Genomic DNA, 23,890 nt, shown 5'->3' with positions numbered 1-23,890 from the left:
CCAATGGATTTTCCAAACCAAAGAAAAGACTTCCTTTGAAGAAATACTAACAGAATCATCTTTGGGCTGCATATCTGAATGGAAATCAGTCCTACAATGGCTGCACTCAGACTCATCTATGCTGACTGTCATGTATTTTATCTTTTACATTGGTGAAATATGTCTATATATGTCTATATTCATATAACTGAGCTGCTGTTGTCATGATGTTGTTGTTAAATTTGCTTTCTCCTTTTTGCTTGTATCTCGATGCACACTGAAAACCCTTGTTTTGCAGATGTACACTAAAAATATTAGTATTAAATAAAAGCCCTTAAGTAGACATTAACCTCAATCCTGGATGCTTCTGACAAACACTTACCCTGAAGTAAGTGCATTCTAGATTATGGAAAAGAGGAAATTCAATAATATAATAAATATCTTTAAAAATGATCCACTATTCTCTTTATAGAGTTTCTCTTTATAATATAAAGGAAAAGCAGTGAGAGCCCTTTTAAAGTTTTATTTTGCACTAAAATTCCCACAGAGAGGACTAGAAGCTCTTATTCGGTTCTACTTGCCTTAAGTACTTCATGAAATGAACACTCAGAATCCAGGTAAGGATAAATGAAGTAAAACTGAGTTAATAAAGGCCACTTTAACCCAGGGACTCTATTCTCCAAATAAGGACAAATAAGGGAATTTAAACATGTCCATTCCCAGAGAACATTTCAAGACCAGAAAGAGACAGACATGGCTGATTGTTTGTGTAGATTTTCCATCAAGTTAACATAAAGGAGCAGTTCTGGGGTATTAAATTTCCCCCTTGATGAGTCCTGGCTCAGGAGTGCAGTGCTGAACATTTCTGATTAAGCCAATGACACTACCAACGACTCTTACATCCAGATCATTAGCACTGACAAACAGTTCTCTCTGGTCAGTTTTAGAGCTGAACCCTTTAAGAAGATTGACAAAAACATCTTCAGGAACCTTAACCAAGTCCAGCAACTAATCCATATGTGTTGCATGTAGACCAGTGCTTCCCAAAGCATGGGCCAGGGTCAAAAGAGGTCAGTTATAATACATAAAAATCACAGCAATTAAATAAAATGTAAATAATGTTTTAAATGATCAAATAAACTTGATTCTATGTTATTATTCCAAGTCTTGGAAGTAATAAAACACTGCCAGAAGTTTTAACTCATGCCACCTTTTTATTTTGTGTGATGTATACAACAGGTGTCATGGTTTAACTGGTGTTGGATTAACTGGTGACACTCAATTAAACTCAATGATGCCGTTCCCTTCTCCACTTTAAGAATTTATCCGTGTCTCTGGAGACATTAATGCTACTTAGGAAGAGCTGGCAGGGCAGGTTTACAGTGATAAATATTAGACGAGAAAATTTAAGTGTCTTTGCAGATGCCTGATCAAAAGTGACTCATAAATTCTACTTTCTGGCCCCACAAACACTATCTCAGTAATGTTTTATACATCTGAAAGCAAAGCATTTGCATTAAAATCCCCTGTTTGTGAAACACATATGATAAATAAAAGGTATTATTTAAGTCTCATGTTATGGTTGTACAAGCATTACTTGGCCGGCCACATAAGGTTTTTATGTCTCAAATTCAGTTGCAGCATTCTGAGGAAAGGCTGATGTAGACATTAGTATATAAACACTAACTGCTTCCGAGCACAGTTACTGGGACTCAAACACACACAGAGTAACTCTCTGCCATATCAATCACTGCTCCCAAACCTACAGGGTAAATAAAACTCTAAACTGTGAAATCTGTTTTCATTGGGCCAGCAGACGCTGCGTCTGTGCTGTACTTGCCTCTGGGTTTCCATCTCTGTGTTTGTTTCTGAGAGGTTAACAGATCACAGCCTGCCTGATGGGGCCCCATCTGTTGCCTGCTGCTCTCTGAACCATTCCAGGGGTGCCAGGGTGCAGAGTGCCAACTCAGAGCCGGCCAAGCCCTGATTAAAACAACTGACTGCCGGCCAATAGAAGGGCTGGACAGGGAGAGGGGGCAACACAATCTTACAGGTGGGCTGATAAATATGACTCTGCTGTTTTAAGGTTTCTTCCTTAACTGTGTGTAAAATCCTCATTTGTGATCATGTTCTCCTCCTCCGTCTGCTAATTCTGCCTCCCCCTGTCTCTCCTGTCTGACCTGTCAATTAAATAGAGGCTTGATTATCACAGGCCGTATCCCGCCAGATCCAGATGCCCTGGACGTGACTACTCACTGGTACATCTGGTTAATGCACACACAGAGAACTCTGGCTGGTGTGTTTGGTTGATGATCTCTGTCTTTATTGACTAGGAGTGGGATGAAGAGTCTGAGAGAGGCAAGATGGCTGAAAGGTTTAGTGGACACATCTCGTTTTAATTTCTGATCCTGGCAGGAGGTTCGACACCTCATTTAAATTGTCCCTAAATGTGAATTTGTGATTGCCTTTTTCGACCAAAAAAATCAATAAATACAAAAGAAACTATAATACAACTTATATATCTGCAAAAATAAGTCACAGTGCACTTTGATACTCTGCAAAACTCATTAAAAAGCCAATTAGCCTTCTGCTACCCTGCTTGGGTAAGCAGTGTAAATTAGAGCATTAATTCATTTGTAGCATTTTCTGTCATTAGGTCGAACTGCCCTATGAGAAAATGAAAGCATAAGGTAAGCACTACTCATAATCCTACAGTCCAAATGACTTAAAACTGCAAAATGAAACTATTTTCTGGAGTTAATTCTGGGGGTATTCTTATTCTCCAAATCCATAATCCTCACATAAGTAAAAGCCAAAGATGCTGTTTTAGAATTAAACATGACCTGCTGTCCGTAGAGACATTAGGTACCATTGTGTAGCTATGAGCCCAGAAATGGTATCTTTTTTAATCTTCCAGCTCTATTGAACTTGTTTGTGTTGTTTCTTTGTCACCTCTGGCTCTTAAGGATTCACAGAGTCTGAAAACACACAACGGTGGGCCAAAGGCATGGTCTATTCGGTTGAGCAAGACCAGAGATTTGGAGGGTTTGTGGACTGCCACTGATAACATTCATTATTTGGCTTTTGAGTTCTTTTATAGCAAGGAAAATTGTCTTTATATGCTGATGACACTGTCATTCATTGCTCTGCTCCAATAAAGCATCAGGCTCTAATATTTTTTTTTAAAGCATTGTCTTGTTGAATATTTTCCTACTCTGTGATCTCTTTTCTTTGCTGTTCTGAAACATTATGTCAGCTGGCTGTTGTTTTGAGGTCAGTTGTCTAACGACATGTCATTTACCTGAGTTTTGGTGTTAGAAATAGAGCATTAGCTCACTCTCTCTTGCTAAGAGATCCTGTATGTGCACATGTGGACCTAGGGATTTCTTTCAATTATTTACAAAAGTAAATATAACATGATAAGCACCACCAGAAAGCTCTGATTCTCAGGATTCTGACCATGTACAGATAAAACCACCACAGCAGCCAGAATCAATGCATTTGTCAGACAACAAACAAGGCCATGGTTCTCTGCAGGAAAATGGCGGATTGCTCCCTCCAGGAGGGGAGTGAGTCTCTGCCTAAGGTTAGGGATTCAAGTACCTTGGGGTCTTATTCACAAGTGAGTGATACAAGCATCTGAAATAAGTTTTCTTCAGAGGGTGGCTGGGCTCAGCCTTAGAGATAGGGTAAGAAGTTTAGACAACCAGAGAGAACTAAGAGTAGAGCCGATGCTCCTTCCCATGGAAAAGAGCCAGTTGAGGTGGTTCAGGCATCTGATCGGGATGCCTCCTGGATGTCTCCCCTTAGAGGTCTTCCAGACCTCATAGCTGGGAGGAGACCTCAGGGAAGACCCATAATGTATATTCTGTCTGATCTGGGAACACCCCTGGATCACCCAGGAGGAGTTGGAAAGTGTCACTGGGAAGAAAGATGTCTCGGTTGACTTGTTCAGCCTGCTAACACCGCGACCCACCCCCGGAGGAGAGATGAATGGATGGATAGACAACAAACAAACCAACAATAATAAAAGGGACACAGCTCACCATTAGAAGCTTTCCTGATATCTCCTAATATCAAATGAAAAAAGTCCTGCTGCATTGGAAAGAGTCCACATGACTTAAATCCAGTCAAATATTTAGTTCAAATAAATGACTACATCTATATCCATGTACCGGTTTTGAATAATAAAGTCAGGCTGAAGAATTCAGAAGTTTGCATTCAAAAAGCAGGTAGTGCAGCTCACAGGATCTTTTAAGGGCTTTTGTTCCTGTGTGAAAAGATTCACTGAGCTTCTGTAAATGTTCATGTAACAAGACACATGCTCTAACGTAAAGATAAATGTCTTATTGAATCTCATTTTCTGTACCGTACATACCGTATGTATAACTAAAATACATTAACCTGGCCTCACTCCTATCCTGCAGCATGACGTAAATAATAGCATAGGAGCAGCAAGGATTTGTTGTGAACTCCACCTGTGGTTCTTGTCCTCCATCTGTAGTGTGTACACAATGTCGTCGGCAAGCAGGGCGCGCGTGTGCGTGTTGCTGGCGTTCTCGCCCCACTTCAGCTTCAGGCTCTGAGGGCCGGCCGCCGAGCATTCAAGAGGGGGCGGGGCTGGAGGGAGGGGTCGTGTCCTGGCCAGCAGGGGCGGACTTGTGGGACTGGAGCCGATCGCATTCACAGCCTGGATCTGGACACTGTGAGCAAGACGGAGAGGAAATAGAGAGATTTCTGTTATAGGACATGATATGAAACAACTACATAGTGGCACCTAAAGGCCACAGATACATGATGGCTTATAACCTTATGTGTTCTCTCTGTGTAATGGTGGATTTTTTTCAGTGAAGAGGCTGCTCTCATGTATTATATCTGACCTCGGGTGCAACTGTGAGCCCCTCTTCCATTACCATTCACATTACAGTTCACTGAACTCTCCAGGATGAGACTTAATCATGTCAGGCTTGTTGTTCCACTTATTTCCTGACACACAGTGTTTTAAAAATCAGGGCTGAGATGTTTTGCACTTTCTTCCTTTTCATGCAACTTGAATGAAGAGCATATCAGACTGTGCTCTCCAAAGTGCTTGTTTAAACTCATGTGGACACACATATCTACTTCTAATCAAACACATCAGGAACAAATTGATTGATTTTCTCCTCTGCTGCTTTTCTTCTGGGAACCTGCCTGCTTTAACAACCTTTTCTGTCAGTGTCTGATCAGCTGATTAGCATCCTTGTCAGCAGCCTTCTGCAAGAGAGCATCTACCTAACATCTGACATTTGATTGTCGATTCTCTGTAACCTTTCGTAAATCCATGCAGCTGGCTGAAAGCTGGGGAGAAAGGGCAACATTGGTCCATCTATCGGGTTATGAAGCAGATGGATTAAATTACGGAACGAAATAGAGAAGACTGAGTAAAACAAGGACTAAATAGCAGAGTGACTGATGAGGCAGGATTATCACTGGTTATGTAATCATTTACATATCAATACTGAGAGCAGGTGCAGGTTTCATCAGCTGATGAAAAACAGAGAGAGGTCTGTCTTAAAGATGGTACATCAGAATAGGTTGAACCTGGATAAAATGATCCAGATTTGGTAATCCATTCTTTTCTAACAAGGATCATTCAAGCTAGCTCAAGAATCAAACTAACATTAAGGATTATCAAACCTAAATTAGCTGCACAAGTAAGATCCTAACATTTGACCACACCTGTAAATTTCAGGTGGGTTGGTCAGACCTGTTGCCACAGGTGTATAAAATCGGCTTGCGCTTCAACATTTTCCTTCATGCATGGATCTAACAGTGGCACCAGCGAGCTTTTTAACTGGTGAATTTCAGCCAAATGCATTCAACATCACATCTGTTGAAAACAGAAGACGACCTTATGAAAGAACCCCTTTCAAGTTTTCATTATATTCTGAAAATATTTTATGCACTTGACTGAAAATCACCAGTTCACAGGGTCACTCATTGAGCTGATAGTGATCTAATCTCCATTGTTTTTACAGTCTGTCATCATCTGTGCCAAGAATGACTAATGGCCATATGGCTAAACTGCAAACACTTCCAGCACATGCTTCAGTATGAGTAACTGTTTCCCCTAAAGGTCATGTTAGCTGCTAATGCTACTGTGTAAACCTACAGGATACTGTCTCATTGAATTGCATGTTTATCAACTGAAATTTTCAGGGCCCTTTCACAGCATGGCAGCTTCATTAAATCTTCTATCTGTGATGTTTAAGTGTGGCAAGTATGACACTCATATAAAACTGTTGACATGATGGTATGTCTCATCTCTTTGATGATCTTCTGTGGTACATGTGTAAGTCATATTCTCATTTATTCTTATCTGTTCTACAGCATACTGTCTCACAACGACAGCCAAGAAGGGACATTTTGTTCTAAAAATTGCTGTGAAAAAATACAACCCCATTCCCCAAAAATTTGGAGCGCTATGTAAAGTGTAACTAAAACCAAATGCAATTATTGTGAAATCCCTCAACCTAAACAACATATCCGATGTTCAAACTGAGACATTTCACCATTTCATGAAAAATATTCGCTCATTTTCAATTTGATGGCAGCGACACATCTCAAAAAAAGTCGGGACAGGGCCATGTTTACCATTGTGTAGCAACCTGTTCTCTTTTAACAACAGTCTGTAAAGATTTGGGAAGTGAGGAGACCAGTTTTTGGGAGAGGAACATTGTCCCATTCTTGTCTGATGTAGGATTCTACCTGCTCAACACACCTGAGTCTTTTTTATTTTATATTTCCATTTATGATGTGGCAAATGTTTTCTATTGGTGAAAGGTCTGGACTGCAGAAAGGCCAGTTCAGCACCCGGACTCCCACGCTGTGAAGCCATGCTGTTGTGATGGATGCTGTATGTGGTTTAGTATTGTTTTGCTGAGATATGCAAGGCCTTCCCTGATAGACACCAGAGGCGAAAGGGGTGGGGACTTCCAAGTTATGATACTGACATTTTGCCAATTAACCTAGTTAGTTACAAAATGCTCCTCCAGCTTTTTTTGATTGGTACCACTTACTATTCCAGCCTTATATGGTCCTGTCCCTACTTTTTGAAATGTGTTGCAGCCATAAAAATGAGCTAATATTTTCATGAAATGGTAAATGTCTCATTTTTAACATCTGATATGTTGTTCATGTTCTATTGTGAATAAAATATGGGTTAACAGGATTTGCATACCTTTTATAACATTTTACACAGGGCCCCAACTTTTTTGGAATTGGGTAGTTAATCTTGCTTCTGATGTTCCCATTTCCATTTCTAGTTCATAAAAAAGCATCAACACAGAGTTTAGTCTGTTCCATAGCCAGCTAAACACTCTTCACAGGAGCTTTGAATACTGTTTAACAGCTCATGTTTGTAAATGTTTACAGCAGAAGCAGAGCACCTCCTCACATATTTACTTTACATGCAGACACGTAAGAAGTGATAAGATCAAGTATTTCTGATTGGATCCTGTAGTGGATGCTGGGAAAAAGCATGAAAATCTGGCAGCCTAAACAGACCACCAGTTTGGGACTTTGTGTTTCACAGGTGATTGTGGAGAACGGTGCATGTCGGTGTGAAATTAGTGCAGCTCAAGCTGGAACTAAGTCAGAGGTGTTGCTTTATTAGTTCTCTAACAGAAGAGAAGATGCATGTAAGAAGGGATGGATATGAAACTTCTTATTTGAAGAAAAAAATCTCTGTTGCAAGTTTCTTTGGAAGCTGAAGGTTTGTATAAAACCACAGAAATATCATTATCCGCATCAATCACTGACAACATAAAACTGAAGACATTATGAAACGTTCGCTAAAAGCACACACAGCTCTGCTGACAGAACAAAAAGCATCTGGGATCCTTCAAACTAGCGTACACAAATAAATGATGAATAACATTACGTGAAGTACCCCACTGCTGTAAATAACAAGCAGGATTACCGTCACTGCCACAAACACAAACTCACACAGGTGAACCACACAGACATTATGCAAGAGAGCACAGTGACATCGGGACAAAACAACATCAAAATGATCACAATAGTGTGTGATCGTTGTGTCATTACACACCTCCCTTTTACCTAATTTTTTCCTCATTTCAGAGAACTCACTACACAATCAGCCACGCGCACACAAACACAAAACACACACACTCTAATGTAAACACAGAACTGCTGACAGGAATGCAACGAAAGCAGCGGGTGATTCAGACTACTCTTTGTTAACAAGGCCTTATATCACTCCTCTGACAGGCTAATATAGTCTTTTATACACTAACAGCTACTACTAACACTAACATGTACCTTAAAATGTATAACTGCCTTGCTTTAATAACAGAGGAACTGATATAACGCCATAGACACCCTGACAACTTTAGTAGTGATATGCATTTAAAAAAAACCTACTATTACTAAGTCAATGACAAAAATGTGAATAAATATCAAAGTGTCTTTCTTCATAGAACAATAAAAAGAGAAGAAGGAGATGCAAATAGACAAGGGAGATACAGGACAAGAAAAGAGAGGGATACCAGAAGAGAGAAGGGGAAGATTCAGAAAAAAAGATGATGGAGATGCTGAAAGAAGAGAAGATGGAGATGCATATAGAGGTACACATGGGAAAACAGAAGAGAGTGATGCAGGAAGAGAAAAGAAGAAGCCACAGGAAAAAAGGGGGGGGACACTTGGAAAGAGAGACAAGGGGGATGCAGAAAAATGGAAGAAGATGATGCGGGTAAAGAGAAGAGGGAGATGTCAAAAGAGCAAACAGGAAGAATCCAAAAGAAGAAGAGGGAGATGCAGGAGGAGAGAAGAAGACCCAAGAAAAGATAAGATGAAGATGCACGAGAGAGAAGAAAGAAGAAACAGGGAAACATAAGAGGGAGAAATGGGAAAAGAAAAGAGGAAGATGCACAAAGAGAGGAAAGGGAGATGCATAACAAAGAGAAGATGGTGATGAAATGGAGAGGCATGATATTGGTAATTAAATCGGTTGATATATAAGAGCGAGAGAGATAAGAGCTGGTGTCATGTAAATTTCCTGAAGAAAAACGTTTTTTTTTTTTGCTTTACATTTTCACAACAACGACAAATGAAATTTGGCACCAATAAGAAAGCTGGGATTATATTTCTATCAGAGAACCATCCATCATCATGTCAGAAAAAGATCAGCACAGAGACAGCTGCACTGTTTTATCCTAAAAAGGGGGGCAAATCCATTCAAACCTTAAAGATTCAATTGGGGAATATGGGACATATCAGAAATGCTTCTGGAGATGCTTTAGGCCATTTTGGTGGGAAGTCACTGTCCACTTAATGTTTAACAGGAAGTGTTTATAATATTAGAAAGGCCACAGTGTTTAGAGGCGTCTATAAAAGTGTTTTTGCTATGTTTTAGATGTCCTGACATCAAATTTAAGTACAGTACCTGTACTCGCTGTCTGGCTGCAGGTCCGTAACAAGGTGACTCGTCCCTGATTCCACTGTGATGGTCTGGTTGTTAAGGGTGATGATGTAGGATGAAATCTCCGCCCCATTGCAGTTTGGCTCGTCCCACTTTAGGAGGAGGCAGGTAGACGGGGAGTGACCCGACTCCATTGAGGTGGGGAGATCCAGGAGGGTGAGGGACGAGACAGGGTCGGGGTTTGTCGCAGGTGTCCGGAAACTGACCTGCTCGCTGTAAGGACCTGCACCTGCCTGATTCACTGCCTGCAATGGAGACAAAGACACAGATATGTGAGAGGGATGGAGGACTCTGAGGACAGAATCGAAGTTAAGAGAAGGAGAAGAAAAAGTGGAGGAGTCAGTGGGAGTAAGGGATGATGAAGGTCAATAGTAAGAACAGAAAGATGCACAGGTAAAACCAATTGACTGGAGACAGAATGAGAAAAAATATTACCAAAACCAACAGAGGAGATGAATTCAAATTATTTTTGGAAGAACATTAGTCTATTTCCTCTCCTGTTGCACAGATTTTATATTCACGTCAAGTACCACCTATTAAGTTACCTTCAACCATATTAAAGTCATAATAGTCTGAATCACATCCTTGCAAAACAGAGGGAGAAATAAGGACATGACGAAACAAATGAATGGCCCTTTGCATTGGATGTTTAAGATCTGCCTTAAATCTCAAAGAAGGAATGTAACAGTTCATGTGGCAATGGACCACAATCCATGACCTGATGGTGAAACAATATGGGAGGTTTGAGATGGGCAGTCCATGATTTTTGTAGCAATATATGTGATGTTCAGTGAGTTTATTTCTGTCTGCAACTGTTAGCATTGTAAAAAACATGTTGTGCAGAAGGGAGGGTGGCCATGGCAACCAAAACAGCATCATTACCTTGGACAGACCCAGGCTAATAAGTCTGAGCTAACCAGGTAGTTACAATGCCATGGCCAACACCCTGAATCCCACCACCACTAACAACCCTACAAATCCTGGCAATAGTGACAATCTACCAACCCTATCAATCTCAAGCGGTCCTACCGATACAAGTAATCCTAACAATTCTACCAACCCTAGCAACCCTACTAATCCTACCAATCCTAGCAATCCTACCAACCCTGCCAACTCTACCAATTCTAGCAACGCTAAAAATCCTAGCAATCCTACCAACCCTGCACATCCTAGCAATCCTACCAGTCCTACCAATCCTACTAATCCTACATAACCTATCAACCCTGTACATCCTAGCAAACCTACCGGTCCCACCAACCCTATCAATCTCAAGCATTCCTACCAATCCTAGTACTCCTACATATCTTACCAATCCTACCAACCCTACCAATCTCAAGCAATCCTACCTATCCTACCAACCAAACCAATCCTGCCAACTCTAACAATTCTAGCAACCCTTACTTATCCTAGCAATCCTACCAGTCCCACCAACCCTGCCAATCCTAGCATATCTACCAGTCCCACCAACCCTGCACATCCTAGCAATCCTACCAGTCCCATCAACCCTGCACATCCTAGCAATCCTACCAGTCCCACAAGCCTGCAAATCCTAGCAATCCTTCTGACCCTCCTAATTTCAAGTAGTCCTACCAACTCTACCATTCCAAGCAATCCTAGCATTACTACCAATCCTACCAACCCTAGCAATCCTACTAATTCTCTATATCCTACCAACCCAAGCAATCCTACACACATTACCAGTCCAACCAACAGCTTTAATTCTACCAATCCTACAAACCCTACCAAGCTGGGATAGGCTCCAGTCTCTGATACACCCAATGAGATAAGCAGAGTTGATAATGGATGGATGGATGGATGGATGGCAAACTGTATGGAGGAATATAAACATTGCTTGTTTCTATATACTTTATTTATAAATGCACTGTAGCTCTTCTGCAATAACAGCCCGGCTATATAAATCCAAGCGCACATGGAGGAGTAGGAGACATGATTTGGAATCTAAGCTGTGTTCTTACATAACATTCTTGACTTACTACTTATTCTCAGCAGTAAACTATCTACAGTATGTGCTCTAGTAGACTGTCAAAAGAAATGAAATTTCAGTGGTAATTTTGATTCATATTCCTGTGCCAGATTTGTTTTAGTGAGGCTTGAAAACCATAAAGAAATGTGAGCATCCGTCAATGTAAAGTGCTCTCATAAAACAAGAGTGTGTGTCAAGCTATAACATAAGAATCTTGACTGCTTCCTCCAGGTACAGGACCAGGAGGAGTCACAGAGAGTTCAACTGAGTCATTGCTTCATGTGTGTTGTGCCCCTGCAGTTCATCTATGAGGTACATCTATCTTTTTGTTATTACACATGAACATGACCACACACGTGTATTCCACTGCTGCACAGCAACACACAAAAGCATTGATCAAGACATTAGGATGTTCTTGTGCCGTCCTCCAAATTATAAATGAGGCCTGTAAAGAAGTGAGCCATAAAACATGTGGTTATTGGCTTCATAGCTTCCGAGGGAACACGAGGAGAGAGAGAAACAGAGCACGTGTTTGTTAGAGAAGTAGGAAGAGGACAAGAAAAGGAAAAAAAGGAGAACTTTTATGCTACAGATTAAGAGTAAGAACACAAATACAATAAATAATCATAAAGCTTTCACTGAGCTGTCTGTTTGTGTATGTTTTGTTGCTTCTGAAGCTCCCTTGGCAAACATTTATGTGTAAATGTTGCCTATTTGTCTGAATTTAGTTCCTGAATCAATCAATTCAATTAAAGTGATTCATTTCAATGCATTCTTTTGCAGAAAAGTCATGCAAAGAAAAAAAAAGCTTACAGTAGGTTGATCAATTACTTAAGAAAATACAAAAACAGCAACATTATAATAAAAGATACTGTGTACCACAGTAAAAAAAAACTGCCAGTATTTGCTGTATATGTGTAATGCATCTATATGTATTTTTGTTTGTTTTAAAGGGATATTTCAATATTTTTCAAATTAGGTTGTACGGGGTACTTGGGGTTAGTAGTGCCATTAGCCTCCAGTGATTTCAGTGTGTGTTACCTTTTTTTTTTTTTGTTTTTAAATGACGCACTCTGAAAAGCTAAGCTATACAGTGGGGCAGATGGGTACAGTAGCTCCGCATAATTTAGCAAGTTCAAGGTAAAAATGGGCCAAAAAACAATGTTGGCTCAATGTATGCTATATCTACAATTTTTTAAGCTTTTTATTTATTTTTACACAGAAAGCCTCTGTGTGTGGAACAATTTTGCAACGTGAGTTCAAACTAATGGCAACAAGTTCTTCCACCTCAGCTGTTTGAGTCTGCTGGCTTCATCAGAGGAAACAATACGTAACTAATCCCAAACAAGACTAGAATGAGCAATTATGACTTCATAACACTTCTTCAGGACATTTCTAATCAAGGATAGTGACTCAAAGATGCCTGCAGCCTGCATCACTCCCCATCTAGAGTTCCCCACCCTTCTAAACACAGGTGTTTTACTGGCCTTCTTCAACTTTCTGAAGATAAATTGAGAGACCGACAGGAACCTGAAGAGCTGAATGGAAATTTGTCATCCAAGTAAGTGTAAGGCTATCACTTTATTCTTCTAAAAGCAGATAATTAGACAAACTACAGTTGATACAATATTTATAATTTATAAAAACATGTCAGCTGTTGAAGTGGAAAACTGAGCTGATATAACTAGGGGCTGTTTGAAGGGACAACACTCACTGAAATCACCAGAGGCTAATGCCACTACTGTTGCCAAGTACATTATGACAGTAGTTCTCAACATCGGGGTTGGGACCCCCAAGGAGGTCAGAAGACACTGAGAGGGGGTTGCAAGAAGCATTCCAAAGAACAAAGAATACTTTTGAATGATTTTAAATGGAATATTTTACCCATTTTTATAAAAATATATGCATACAATTAATTAAACGTAAAATAAAAACATGGTAATTTGGTGAGATTTATGCTGAAATAAAAGTAATGTGTGCAAAATCCTTAAAATGTTAGTCTACACGCAGCTATTCTTGAATGTGCACAGCTGTGTTCAACAATGCTTTAACCACCTTCAGGTATAGTCAGGGTCCCCAGTTTTAGGTATTTTTATTTTGGGGGTCACGGGCTGAAAAGTTTGAGAACCCCTGCCTTCAAGCTTAAGTGCAGTAGCTGCAAGTGCGAGTGAGGGTTTGGGTGTGCATTACCTGTAGCCTGCAGCAGAAATCTGTGGCTGGCGTCAGGTCCGACAGTTCACACTGTGTGGCAGAGCCGCAGTAGATGAGCTCCATGGGCTCCTCTTCCCTCGCCCACTCTAAACGATAATCCGAGATGTCTGAACCCGAACCCTCAGGACTCTATATTGCACAGAAATAGCAATCAAGTTTGAGAAAACAGCTTGATTTACATGCATAATGCATACACTTTGCTGCCAGAGGGCTCTCAATCAAAACAGGAACAAAGGATAAACAGTAGAGATGTGCTGCTCAGCTTTGCCCACCTACATTGCCTACCCCTTGTTGTGAATCGTGGACCCTGTTCAATAAAAATTGTACTCGACAAGGTGTATTTACTAAAAGGTAACTACTATTGTCATTTGATGGATGAATTTTACATAATGAAGGAGAAAAGCTGTTAAAAGTGGCCTTACTTGTTAACGTTGTCATCTTAATTACGCCTAGCTTTTTCGAAAGTGATGTACAGCTGGATGGAAACAGTTAACAGACTTGCAGAAGGTGTTTCAAAACAAAACCATAGCTTGAATATGACTGATCAAAGTTTATTTCTATACACACTGAATGCTATACCACTGTGCACAAGACAGATTTAGTAATTTTTTCAATAATTTAGAAATTTCAGTGCCAAAAATCTACATTTGTACCTTGAAAAGAGGGTTTATTCACTGCACAGTATAAAACAGACATTTTTTTGCTTTGGATACATCATACATTGAAGCTGCATATCCATGAACAACAGTCTTTAAGGCTGACTTTTCCTAAAAGCCCAAGCAGAAAATCATAGACAGGCAGGACTTTCAAGGTCAGAAAGAGTGAGGTATGACCTTTTCATGTTGCTTTGTAAAGACTAGAGTTCAGACTGATCTTTCTTTGGATAAATACAGGAGCATCTAAGTGCTTGTCTCACCTCCCAGTTGAGTGTTACGCAGGTATTACTGGTGAGAGTGATGAGTGGCGCCCCACACTGTCCAGGAGGACCCGCTGCAGTCGTCACTTCTGTTGGTTCTGAGTACGCTCCGAACTAAAACAGAGAATGACATCAAACTTTGAATAAGGGATGCTTTTGAGTTGTCTGTGCATATGAGAGAGTGTTATTTGTGCTGTTTTTGGTGCGTGTACAGGCTATTCTAAGTTTGTGTGCTGTGTTTGAGTCTGCACTTCATCATCCATCTGAGAGCTTGTTAACTCTTGAGCATGTGCACAGATGTTGGGTGATGTTAGTCTGGTTGGGATGATCTAACCAAACAGATACTGGCCCCATCTATTTATGTCTACCTGGGTTTGTGGGTGGCTGCGGGATAATGACAGTTTAATCTGGATTGTTATTTTAGATGCTACATGGAAAAAAGCTTTTAGCCGCTTGACCATTACACTGACAACATGGAGTTTTGGCAACAGGTCTGATTGAAACACCCAAATTCAATAATTGACAGGTGCGGTCAAATACTTTTGTCCATATTTGATTCTTTCAGAAGGTTACACAGCTCATGAAATGGAAGTAGATTTCATGGTTCTATGTGCCAATAATCCAAGGATTTAATGCTAGTCATTTGTTAATATGTTATTTAATTATTATAATTGATGATGTATGTTTGCATGTCTCACCCCAGCCTCGTTGGACGCCCGCAGTCTGAAGCTGTACGTGGCACCAGGTAGCAAACTACCCACTGTACATTGCAGCTCTGACCCCTGATATACCTCTGCTGGCTGCGTGTCCCCCTCACTCATCTCCAGACTAAACACGCACTCCTCACACACTCCCTCTGAGACTGGGCAATCTATGAAACCACAGAGAGAGATAAAAGATAAATAATGATCAGATGACATGTAATCAAAATCATGTGTGGTGGAAAGACAGGAGATTCCATGAAACATTCTTACAAAAGTATGTTTAGTTTTAGATTCATTCTGTTTAAAGGAAAGTTCACCCACTACATTTTGCAACCACTTCCCAACCTGCTTCACTTGGTCTCAGTGCAGTTAAAGCAATAAATAAAGGAGACAGTGGGGAAAACCCTCCAAAACATTATGTCTGACCTTCAGCTTGAGCTAGTAATTGCTACAGCGCTGCATGAATGTGAGCTTATTAGGCCCGTGGCCAGCTGTTTTTGACTGTTTAAATCCAGAACTTCCTCAGTATTTTCAGGCCGGAGGACTTTCTCTGCCAACAGATAGGAGAACTAATCTACAATAATGGGCTGACATTAGGGGAGTTAAGGCAGATATGAGGCTAGCTTATGCATTTAATGGGCTAAATTAGGGCTCAATTAGGCTGAAACATGGTTGACTAAGGTTGCATTAGAGCTGGGAAAAGGACAAATTATGCAGCCAGAGAGGGATTAAGCTGCCAAACTCAAAAGACAGAGAAAACATTCTGGTAAATAAAAGCAAACGTGCGCAGTACATTGGCATGCAGTAAGTAAAAATTGAAGCCTAGACTTTTTAAATGCATGTAAACGTATAATTCTGGCTAAAATTGATCTAAATTGAATTTGTGAGCTATAAAAATAGCTTCACTTTGGATGCAAATGCACTGAGTGTACGTGTTGGACTGCACTCACCCCATTCTAACTGCACTTCCTTGTGTTTGGCTTTACCCACAATCCTTGGTGGCTGGCAGGGCCCTGGCGGGATGCTTAATGTACGGACTGGGACACTGACTGTGCACTATAGGAGGAGACACAAACAGAGAATCAAACACACATTTAGAGATCAGTTTGATTACTATATGTCATATTTTTCTACATTTTCGAGATCATTCTGTTCCAGGTTGCTTTAAGGTCAACACTCTAGAGTCGTGTTTGTGTTTGTGTTACCGGGCTGTGTCCTCCGGTGGTGATGCTGCACACACGTAGGCGATAGACGGTGCCGGGTGTCAGCCGTTCACACACACATTCTGTTGCTGGACCGCTGTACGCTACCTCCCACTGACTCGCTGCACGGACAATAAAACACAATTACTGAGCTGATGACATACATGAACAAAAGTACATATTGTACAATGCATGTTCTTCTGTGGCATGTACTCTAATTACTTTCAATTAAAAAAGACCATCACATTAAACCTATTCATGCCTTCAAAGCACTTTACGCTGATGTTTTATTCCATAAATGGATTCTGTATGACTACGAGATGTTTTGTTCTTCTTGTTAGTTGCATGTTACACAAATGTAGAGTCTGTCTATATCCCAGCATGGAACATACTGTTACCATATTATGCATTTATAAAGCCTTACTTCCACACTACCTTAGGTTTAGATAACTCTTATAAAAGTGTCCTCAGACACTTATGATTCAAGCTTATTTTATGAAACCATTTTCACATTGGCATGAATGAAAATTGCAGCTAAATGGCAGGATAGTCTACCACAAAATTTCCCAAACTTCTTATTCAAATGTGTCTGAGTTTTCCCTATGAGAAGGAAAGGGAGGAGAGTCTCAAAATGCAAGACATGATGTGAAAAATACACTTGGGGAATTCAAGATGGAGGATGAACTTACTGAGTTACACAAGTGTGACTTGTACAACCCCAGCTCCTAAAAAGTTGGGGCACTGTGTCAACTAAAAACCAAATGCAATGGTTTGAAAATCTCATTTGATTCACAATAGAACACAAACAATATATCAGATGTTGAAACAGAGGGACGGGGCAACATAAAGCTAGAAAGGTAAGTGGTACTAATGAAAAACAGCTGGAGGAGCATTATGCAACTACTTAGGTTGGCAACAGTCAGTAACATGACTAGGTATAAGAGGAGCATTTTGGAGAGGCAGAGTCTTTCAGAAGTAAAGATGGGATGAGGTTCACCAATCTGCAAAAACTGTCTAAAAATTGTAGACAATTTCAGGAAAATGATCCTCAATGTTAAACTGCAAAGACGTAGAATATCCCCCCATCTACAGTCCATGATATTACCAACAGATTAAGAGAATCTGGAGAAATCTCTGTGAGCAAGACACAAAGCTGAGGGCTAATCTAGGGTGCTCATCATCTTCGGGCCCTCAGGTAGCACTGCATTACAAACAGACATAATTCTGGAAATCAGTGCATCAGGAACACTTGCAGATATCCATGTCTGTCAACACATTTGACATCCACAAATGCAAGTTAAAGCTGTGTCATGCAAAGAAGCAATATGTGAATGTGATTCAGAAGTCTAGCCCTCTTCTCTGGGCCAAAGTTAAAATGAACTGAGGCAAAATGGAAAACTGTTCTGTGGTCAGATGAATCATGAACCAGAAAAATTCGACAAAGAAGACCCAGGACTGTTTGGCAGGTAGAGTCCTACATCAGACAAGAATGGGACAACATTCCTCTCTCAAAACTCCAACAACTGATTTCTTCACTTCCCAGACATTTACAGACTGTTGTTAAAAGAAGAGGGGATGCTACACAATGGTAAATATGACCCTGTCCCTACTTTTTTGAGATGTGTTGCTTCCACCAAATTCAAAAGAAGTTATTTTTTTTCATGAAATGGTAATATGTCTCAGTTTCAACATGTGATATGTTCTATTGTAAATAAAATATGGGTTTATGAGATATTGCAATCGTTGAATCCTGTTTTTATTTACATTTTACACAGCACCCCAACATTTTTGGAATTTCGGGTTGTACTTGGATGAAATGAAAGTGTTTCAAGGCAGTTCTTTTACAAATAAATACAGATGCAGGAAACAAACCATGCTATATTGACTGAGAGAAACAGGAGAACATTTGATGTTCTATGTGCAGCTCTGAGGAAATCTAAACAACGCTGTGAGCTAAATTGATGCTAACGAAGAGTTAATAATGCATGCTGGTCTTCTGAGGAGAATAAGTGATGTGAATGGACACATGAAGAGAGAAGAGACACAGGGAAAAGAGGACAGATTGTACAATTCAAGCTATGTTTTAAAGCTTAACATGTAGCATGAGATGGATGGACAGATCAAAGGGTGTACTGTATTTACCTTCAGAGCATCCCTCCGAGATCTCTAACAGGTACGTGAGAGCCTCTGAGCCGCCGTTGTCTTGTGGAGGATCTGTTGAAAGGAGAGAGACCAATCATCAAGTTAAGTTACATATGAAAGCATTATATGTAAGCATTTCCCATGTATATCCAAAGAAGCTTTTAAGGATTCAGGTAAAGATAAGGAATAAATAAAAAGACCTTTATTGGTAAAAATTCAATACAAAAACAGTATCAGTCAGTACCGTGAAAAAGTGTTTGACCCTTCCTGATTTCTGTTTTTTTGTTGTTTTTTTTTGCATTGTTGTCACACTAAAATGTTTCAGATCATCAATTAACTATAAAATGCAGTTTTTAAATGATGAATTCATTATCAAGGAAATCCAAACCTACGTGGTCCCATGTGAAAATGCAATTACCCCTAAATCTGATAACTGGTTGTTCCACCATTGTAGGTAACAGCTGCAAGCGAGCATTTGTGACAATGATAGCGAGTTTTTCACATTGCATTGAAGGAATTCTGGCCCATTTGTCTTTGCAGGATTGTTTTAATTCAGCCACAATGGAGGATTTTCCAGCATGAATGGCCTTTTAAAGATCATGCCACAGCATCAGATTTAAGTCCAGACTTACACTAGGCCACTCCAAAATCTTGATTTACAAAACACTTGAGCTTGAGGTCACTGAGCATCAAAGTAGTCCCAGACCATCACACTACCACCACCATGTTTGACTGTTGGTATGATGTTCTTCTGATGAAATGCTGTGTTAGTTTTACTCCAGATACTACGGGACACTCACCAGTGTTAATTTCCTTGACTAAAACCAGGACTAAAAATGTTTGTCGACAGCTATATTTCCAAGAGAAAGACCAGACCAAGACTAGCCAAAAATAGATCTTTGATGACTAATACTGACTAAAAGTAAGTGTCCTGTGAAGGTTTACCACTGTTTAAGTTTTCCCTATTTGTGAATAATGGCTCTGATTGTGGTTTGCTAGAGTCCCAAAGTCTAAGGAATGGCTTTGTTAACTGTTCCAGACTGACGGATGTCAATGGCTTTGCCAGATGGTGCCATGAAGTGTTTCTTTTTGAGATCGTCTGGCCTACTTCATTTGTCAGACAGGTTTTATTTAAGTGATTTGTGGATTCAACCAGTCTGGTAGTAACCAGGCCTGGGTGCGGTTAGTGAAATTGACCTCTGCTTTCCAAAAATATTAAATAATAATATTAATTCATGATCTAACAAGGGGGGGAATTACTTTTTCACATAGGGCCAGGGAGATTTGGATGGCTAAGTCTTTTGATTTGTTTCTTCATAAAAGGAATTTTAATTGCACTGTTTTAATAAATTTGTAAAAAAAAAAAAAATCAGCACGCAGTGAGGGAACAGTGCAGCCATTTCTGTTTTAATAGCCCTGACTGTCAAATCAATAGTTCAAACAATGACTGAGACACAGGGAGAAACAATTTCTGCCTTGTTTACAACATTTCAGAAGGGACAGGCTGCTCCTGCAGGACTGATGGATGAGAGCAGACATGATGGCTTTTAAGGCTTCTACCTTTGATTCATGATAACACCCCACCAGCTGTTTTTGAAGATTTCATTCTGCAAAATGTTCAGCTAAATCTAAGATTGTTTTCTATGATTGCGTGAAAAAGGACAAAAAAATTACTGAACAGACCCTGACAAACTCAAATAATTGGTAAAATTTTAGACCAGGGCCCACAAGGTTCTTGTGTCACATGGATTCTAACATTTTTTAGAAAGTAGCAATGGCATTTTGAACAGTCGAACCTTTAAAATCAAAGCACTCTGGATGAATAATAGAACGTTTAAAACATCTTCCATGAATCAGAGAAGGAGTTCAGAGAACTGTGAGGTCTTGGCTTCTTTTTTGTTGGTTTCAGAGTTCTGACTAATGGGCTAAAGCCTACATGTGAAACTATTTAATAACTGTTATATTTAATAAGCCAAAGAAAGGCTGAAAGCATGCTTGGTAGAAGGTAAGAATCATGCACTTGGTATCATACATAAATGTTTTGCACTTTTCCAGCTGCACCTTTAAAGACTGTGTGTTGTGAATATTTTATGTCCCTTTGTTGGCATATCTGGCATGTACAGGTGAGTGTGTTTACCCCATGTGACTGTAAATCCATAGGGCGTTGCTGCAGTGACACAGGGTGTAGATGGAGGGCCGGGTTTGTCTGGATTGGTGGTGCAGACCAACACTTCACTGGGACTGCTCTTTCCCTCCACGTTTGACGCTATGAGCTGCAGAGAGGACAACAGAGAGAATGGGTGGTTAATGGAGGACAGAATCTCAAGAAAAGGGAGTGCGATTGAAAGAACATGGAGGAAATAATAAAAGAGGCAAAGATAGAGTGTATATAAAGAGGACAGCGCTAAACAAGAGAGGGAACATATAGAAAAATCCATCAAAAGTAAAGGGAGTGTTCTGATCAATACGAGCCATTATTTTCCAGTTCTCCTGACCCCTATGCCGTAATTTCTCTTCAGGTTATTCCCTCTATCATCCTGTTCAATGGACAAACCATTTCCCCCATTTCCCACCAGGTGAACTCCACAAAGAAGCCAGGGTTATCTATTTATCTGTGAAAATATGTATTTACGTCTTAAAGCATCTGCCTCCTTATCTGACAGAGTGAGGACATGCTATGTGTTTTTTCACAATGACTGCATCGTAATAGTCTCCCGGAGTGAGCAAACAAAAGAGTGACTGCATCCACACAAGCAAACATGCTTCCAAAGATCTGTGGTCGGTACATTTTGTTTTACGATGTTCTCGGGTTATGAAGACTGCTTTTAGTAGTAGACAGCAGTGTTTTCTACTCACTAAATGGGTTGTGGATTGCTCTGTATCAGTACTGGTTAAATTGCACCAATTCTCTGGTGGTAGGCTGCTGTATTCCTCGCTGAAATGATGGGTTTTGTATTACAACTAAATTACATGTGGAAAGGCTGGCATCCAGGGGAACATTTCTACTTAAAAAGAGGACAAAACTGACTGGAAACTAAACTGTAAGCTACACTTCTGAAGGCTTACTTTTATTATCATATACAATTTGGGTTTTCATTCAAAATTTTAATTTACTTTGTTATTCTTATTGGACATTTTCACACTACATATATAATGCAGAGGAGCTAATCCTGATCACTTGTTATACCAAAAACTAGCTTGTTCTATGCTGACATAGAGTCATTTATACGAAATATTTAAATACTGAAAAAGCTCATGTTGGCTAGTGGCAAATAAATTTTGGACCACATCTGATACTCAGATATTTACAAATTAGTTGTAGCCAATACCAATATTGATATTAACATATATGAAAACAGTTTAAAACACACTTAAAAGTTTAAGGAGTGAAGATGAACCATAGATAGACTCCAGCTAAAATAGCTATGTTGGCCTTGCCTAAAACTCCCCGACCTTACAAGTACACGAGGCCAATATCTACACAAAGTCAATATAGGCCAATATTTATAATCTATTAAGACCAATATTACAGATATTATCGGTCAATAAAGGCCAATATTTACAGCCCACATAGTTAAATATTTACAGCCCACATAGGCTGATATTAGCAGTCAATATGAACTGATATTAACAGTTTATTTAGATCAATAGTTACAGCTAATATGGGCTAATATTAACAGCCAAAATAGGCCGATATTTACAGCCAATATATAGGCTGATATTTATAACCTACATAGACATATCAACAGCTCTTATAGGCTGATATTAAAAGCCAATATGGATTGATATTTACAGCAGATACAGACCAATACTTGAAACTCATATGTGCTGATATTAACGGCCAATATAAGCGGATATTTGCAGCTGATATAGAGCGATATTTACAGCCAATACAAGCTAATCTTTATTTAACGGTTGCAATCAATACAACCCTAGAATATACACCTAGTATAAAACAGCAATCAAACGTGCTTAGCTTAGCACAAAGACTTAAAGCACGGTGGATTAGCTAGCCTAGCTCTCTCCAGGAGACACAAACACTTTTTTTTTTGCTTTTCTTATTGTACATTAAGAGTATTTAAGTGCAATAAATCCCATTGTCTTTTTTGTTAAAATGAAGCTACAGCCAATGTTAGCTTAGTCACTGTAAGCAAAACAATGAGGACACAGAGAAACAGCTAGCCTCAACTATCAGCAACTCTTAGACTCACTTTTCTCAACATTTATGATTTTGCAATCAGTCCAACAACGTAGCTGAATGTATTAAAAGTTTCACAATGACAAATGTGAAAGTTATAGTTCATTCTAGTAAAGCTAACCAGTTTATGTTACATTAGCTTTATAATCAGCATGAATAGCCTGGATTTTTCATTTTGTTTCCAATAAGTGTCTGTTTCTTTTATATTCTTTGAGATTATAATTTAGGATGGAGACAAAAGGGTAAGCTGAACACAAAGTAATAAGATGAGAAAGAATTCTTTTTCTCAGGGATCTTTGTTAACATACTGAGAAAACAAACAGGCACCCATATTTTGTCATTGCTTACCCTGAATTTATACTGTGTACTCCTCTTCAGGCCTTGTACAGTACAGGTCAAGTTTTCTCCAGTGTACTTTGGATGAAAGTCTGTTCCCTGTGGGTGAAACATCATAAATTATGTTTGAGTTTATGGTTTTTCTTTGGTGTTTGTCAGCTTCAGAGAACATTTTCAAGCATAGATGCAATGAATGCTGAGAAACTCCCTTTTTTAAGTGCTCATACTTGAGAATATGCTGAGGTATTAAGGGATTTACTGCTCTGTGGTACTGCTGTACATTTCCTAAACTATTCCAAAAGGCATTGTGTATGTAAAATTCAATTTCCTCAAAAGCTGCTGTTTAAAGTAAGGACACAGAGGGGACTTTTTTTGGAGCTTGAAGCTAGTGTGTTCACTGTAACGCATTATATAGCTCCCATAAGGTTTTAATATTTTAAAGAGTGCCTGTGTCAGGAATACAGGCATATATATTCTTGAATTTATTTATTTATTTTTATTATATATAAATCTTTTTATATCGGTAAAATATATTTGTACTCACGCTGTTGTCTTCCTGGATCTCAAGTGTGTATTTGAGCTGCTCCTCACTCGGACTGCCCTCGGGACGCCCCCACTCCAGAGTCACCCAGGACACCCCCGCCCTGACCAACCGAGGTGCCAGAGGCAGAGCGGGCAGTGTGCCCATGGTGTAAAACACCACCTCTGTGCTAAAGCCACTGCACAAAAACACACAC

At 39.7% G+C, this 23,890-nt stretch overlaps 1 protein-coding gene across 3 annotated transcripts in view; it reads right to left on the bottom strand.

The window, feature by feature from the left end:
• fndc3ba (fibronectin type III domain containing 3Ba) overlaps nt 1–23,890 on the bottom strand; it is a 171,339-nt gene that overhangs the window by 20,689 nt on the left and 126,760 nt on the right. For 2 of the 3 annotated variants that reach the window (XM_041813263.1, XM_041813262.1), the window contains exons 14-24: nt 23,698–23,872; nt 23,166–23,252; nt 20,757–20,892; nt 18,620–18,691; nt 16,481–16,599; nt 16,226–16,331; nt 15,270–15,442; nt 14,572–14,685; nt 13,635–13,784; nt 9,425–9,705; nt 4,458–4,682 (exon numbers count right to left, since the gene is read on the bottom strand). In XM_041813263.1, coding sequence (XP_041669197.1) covers nt 4,458–4,682; nt 9,425–9,705; nt 13,635–13,784; nt 14,572–14,685; nt 15,270–15,442; nt 16,226–16,331; nt 16,481–16,599; nt 18,620–18,691; nt 20,757–20,892; nt 23,166–23,252; nt 23,698–23,872 — 1,638 coding nt within the window. The remainder of the gene's footprint in view (nt 1–4,457; nt 4,683–9,424; nt 9,706–13,634; nt 13,785–14,571; nt 14,686–15,269; nt 15,443–16,225; nt 16,332–16,480; nt 16,600–18,619; nt 18,692–20,756; nt 20,893–23,165; nt 23,253–23,697; nt 23,873–23,890) is intronic. The other variant, XM_041813264.1, reaches the window with a different exon arrangement.

The sequence above is a fragment of the Cheilinus undulatus genome, linkage group 18, assembly GCF_018320785.1.
Source record: "Cheilinus undulatus linkage group 18, ASM1832078v1, whole genome shotgun sequence".
In the NCBI taxonomy this organism is placed as follows: Eukaryota; Metazoa; Chordata; class Actinopteri; order Labriformes; family Labridae; genus Cheilinus; species Cheilinus undulatus.
This window is presented reverse-complemented; position numbering and strand designations above follow the sequence as displayed.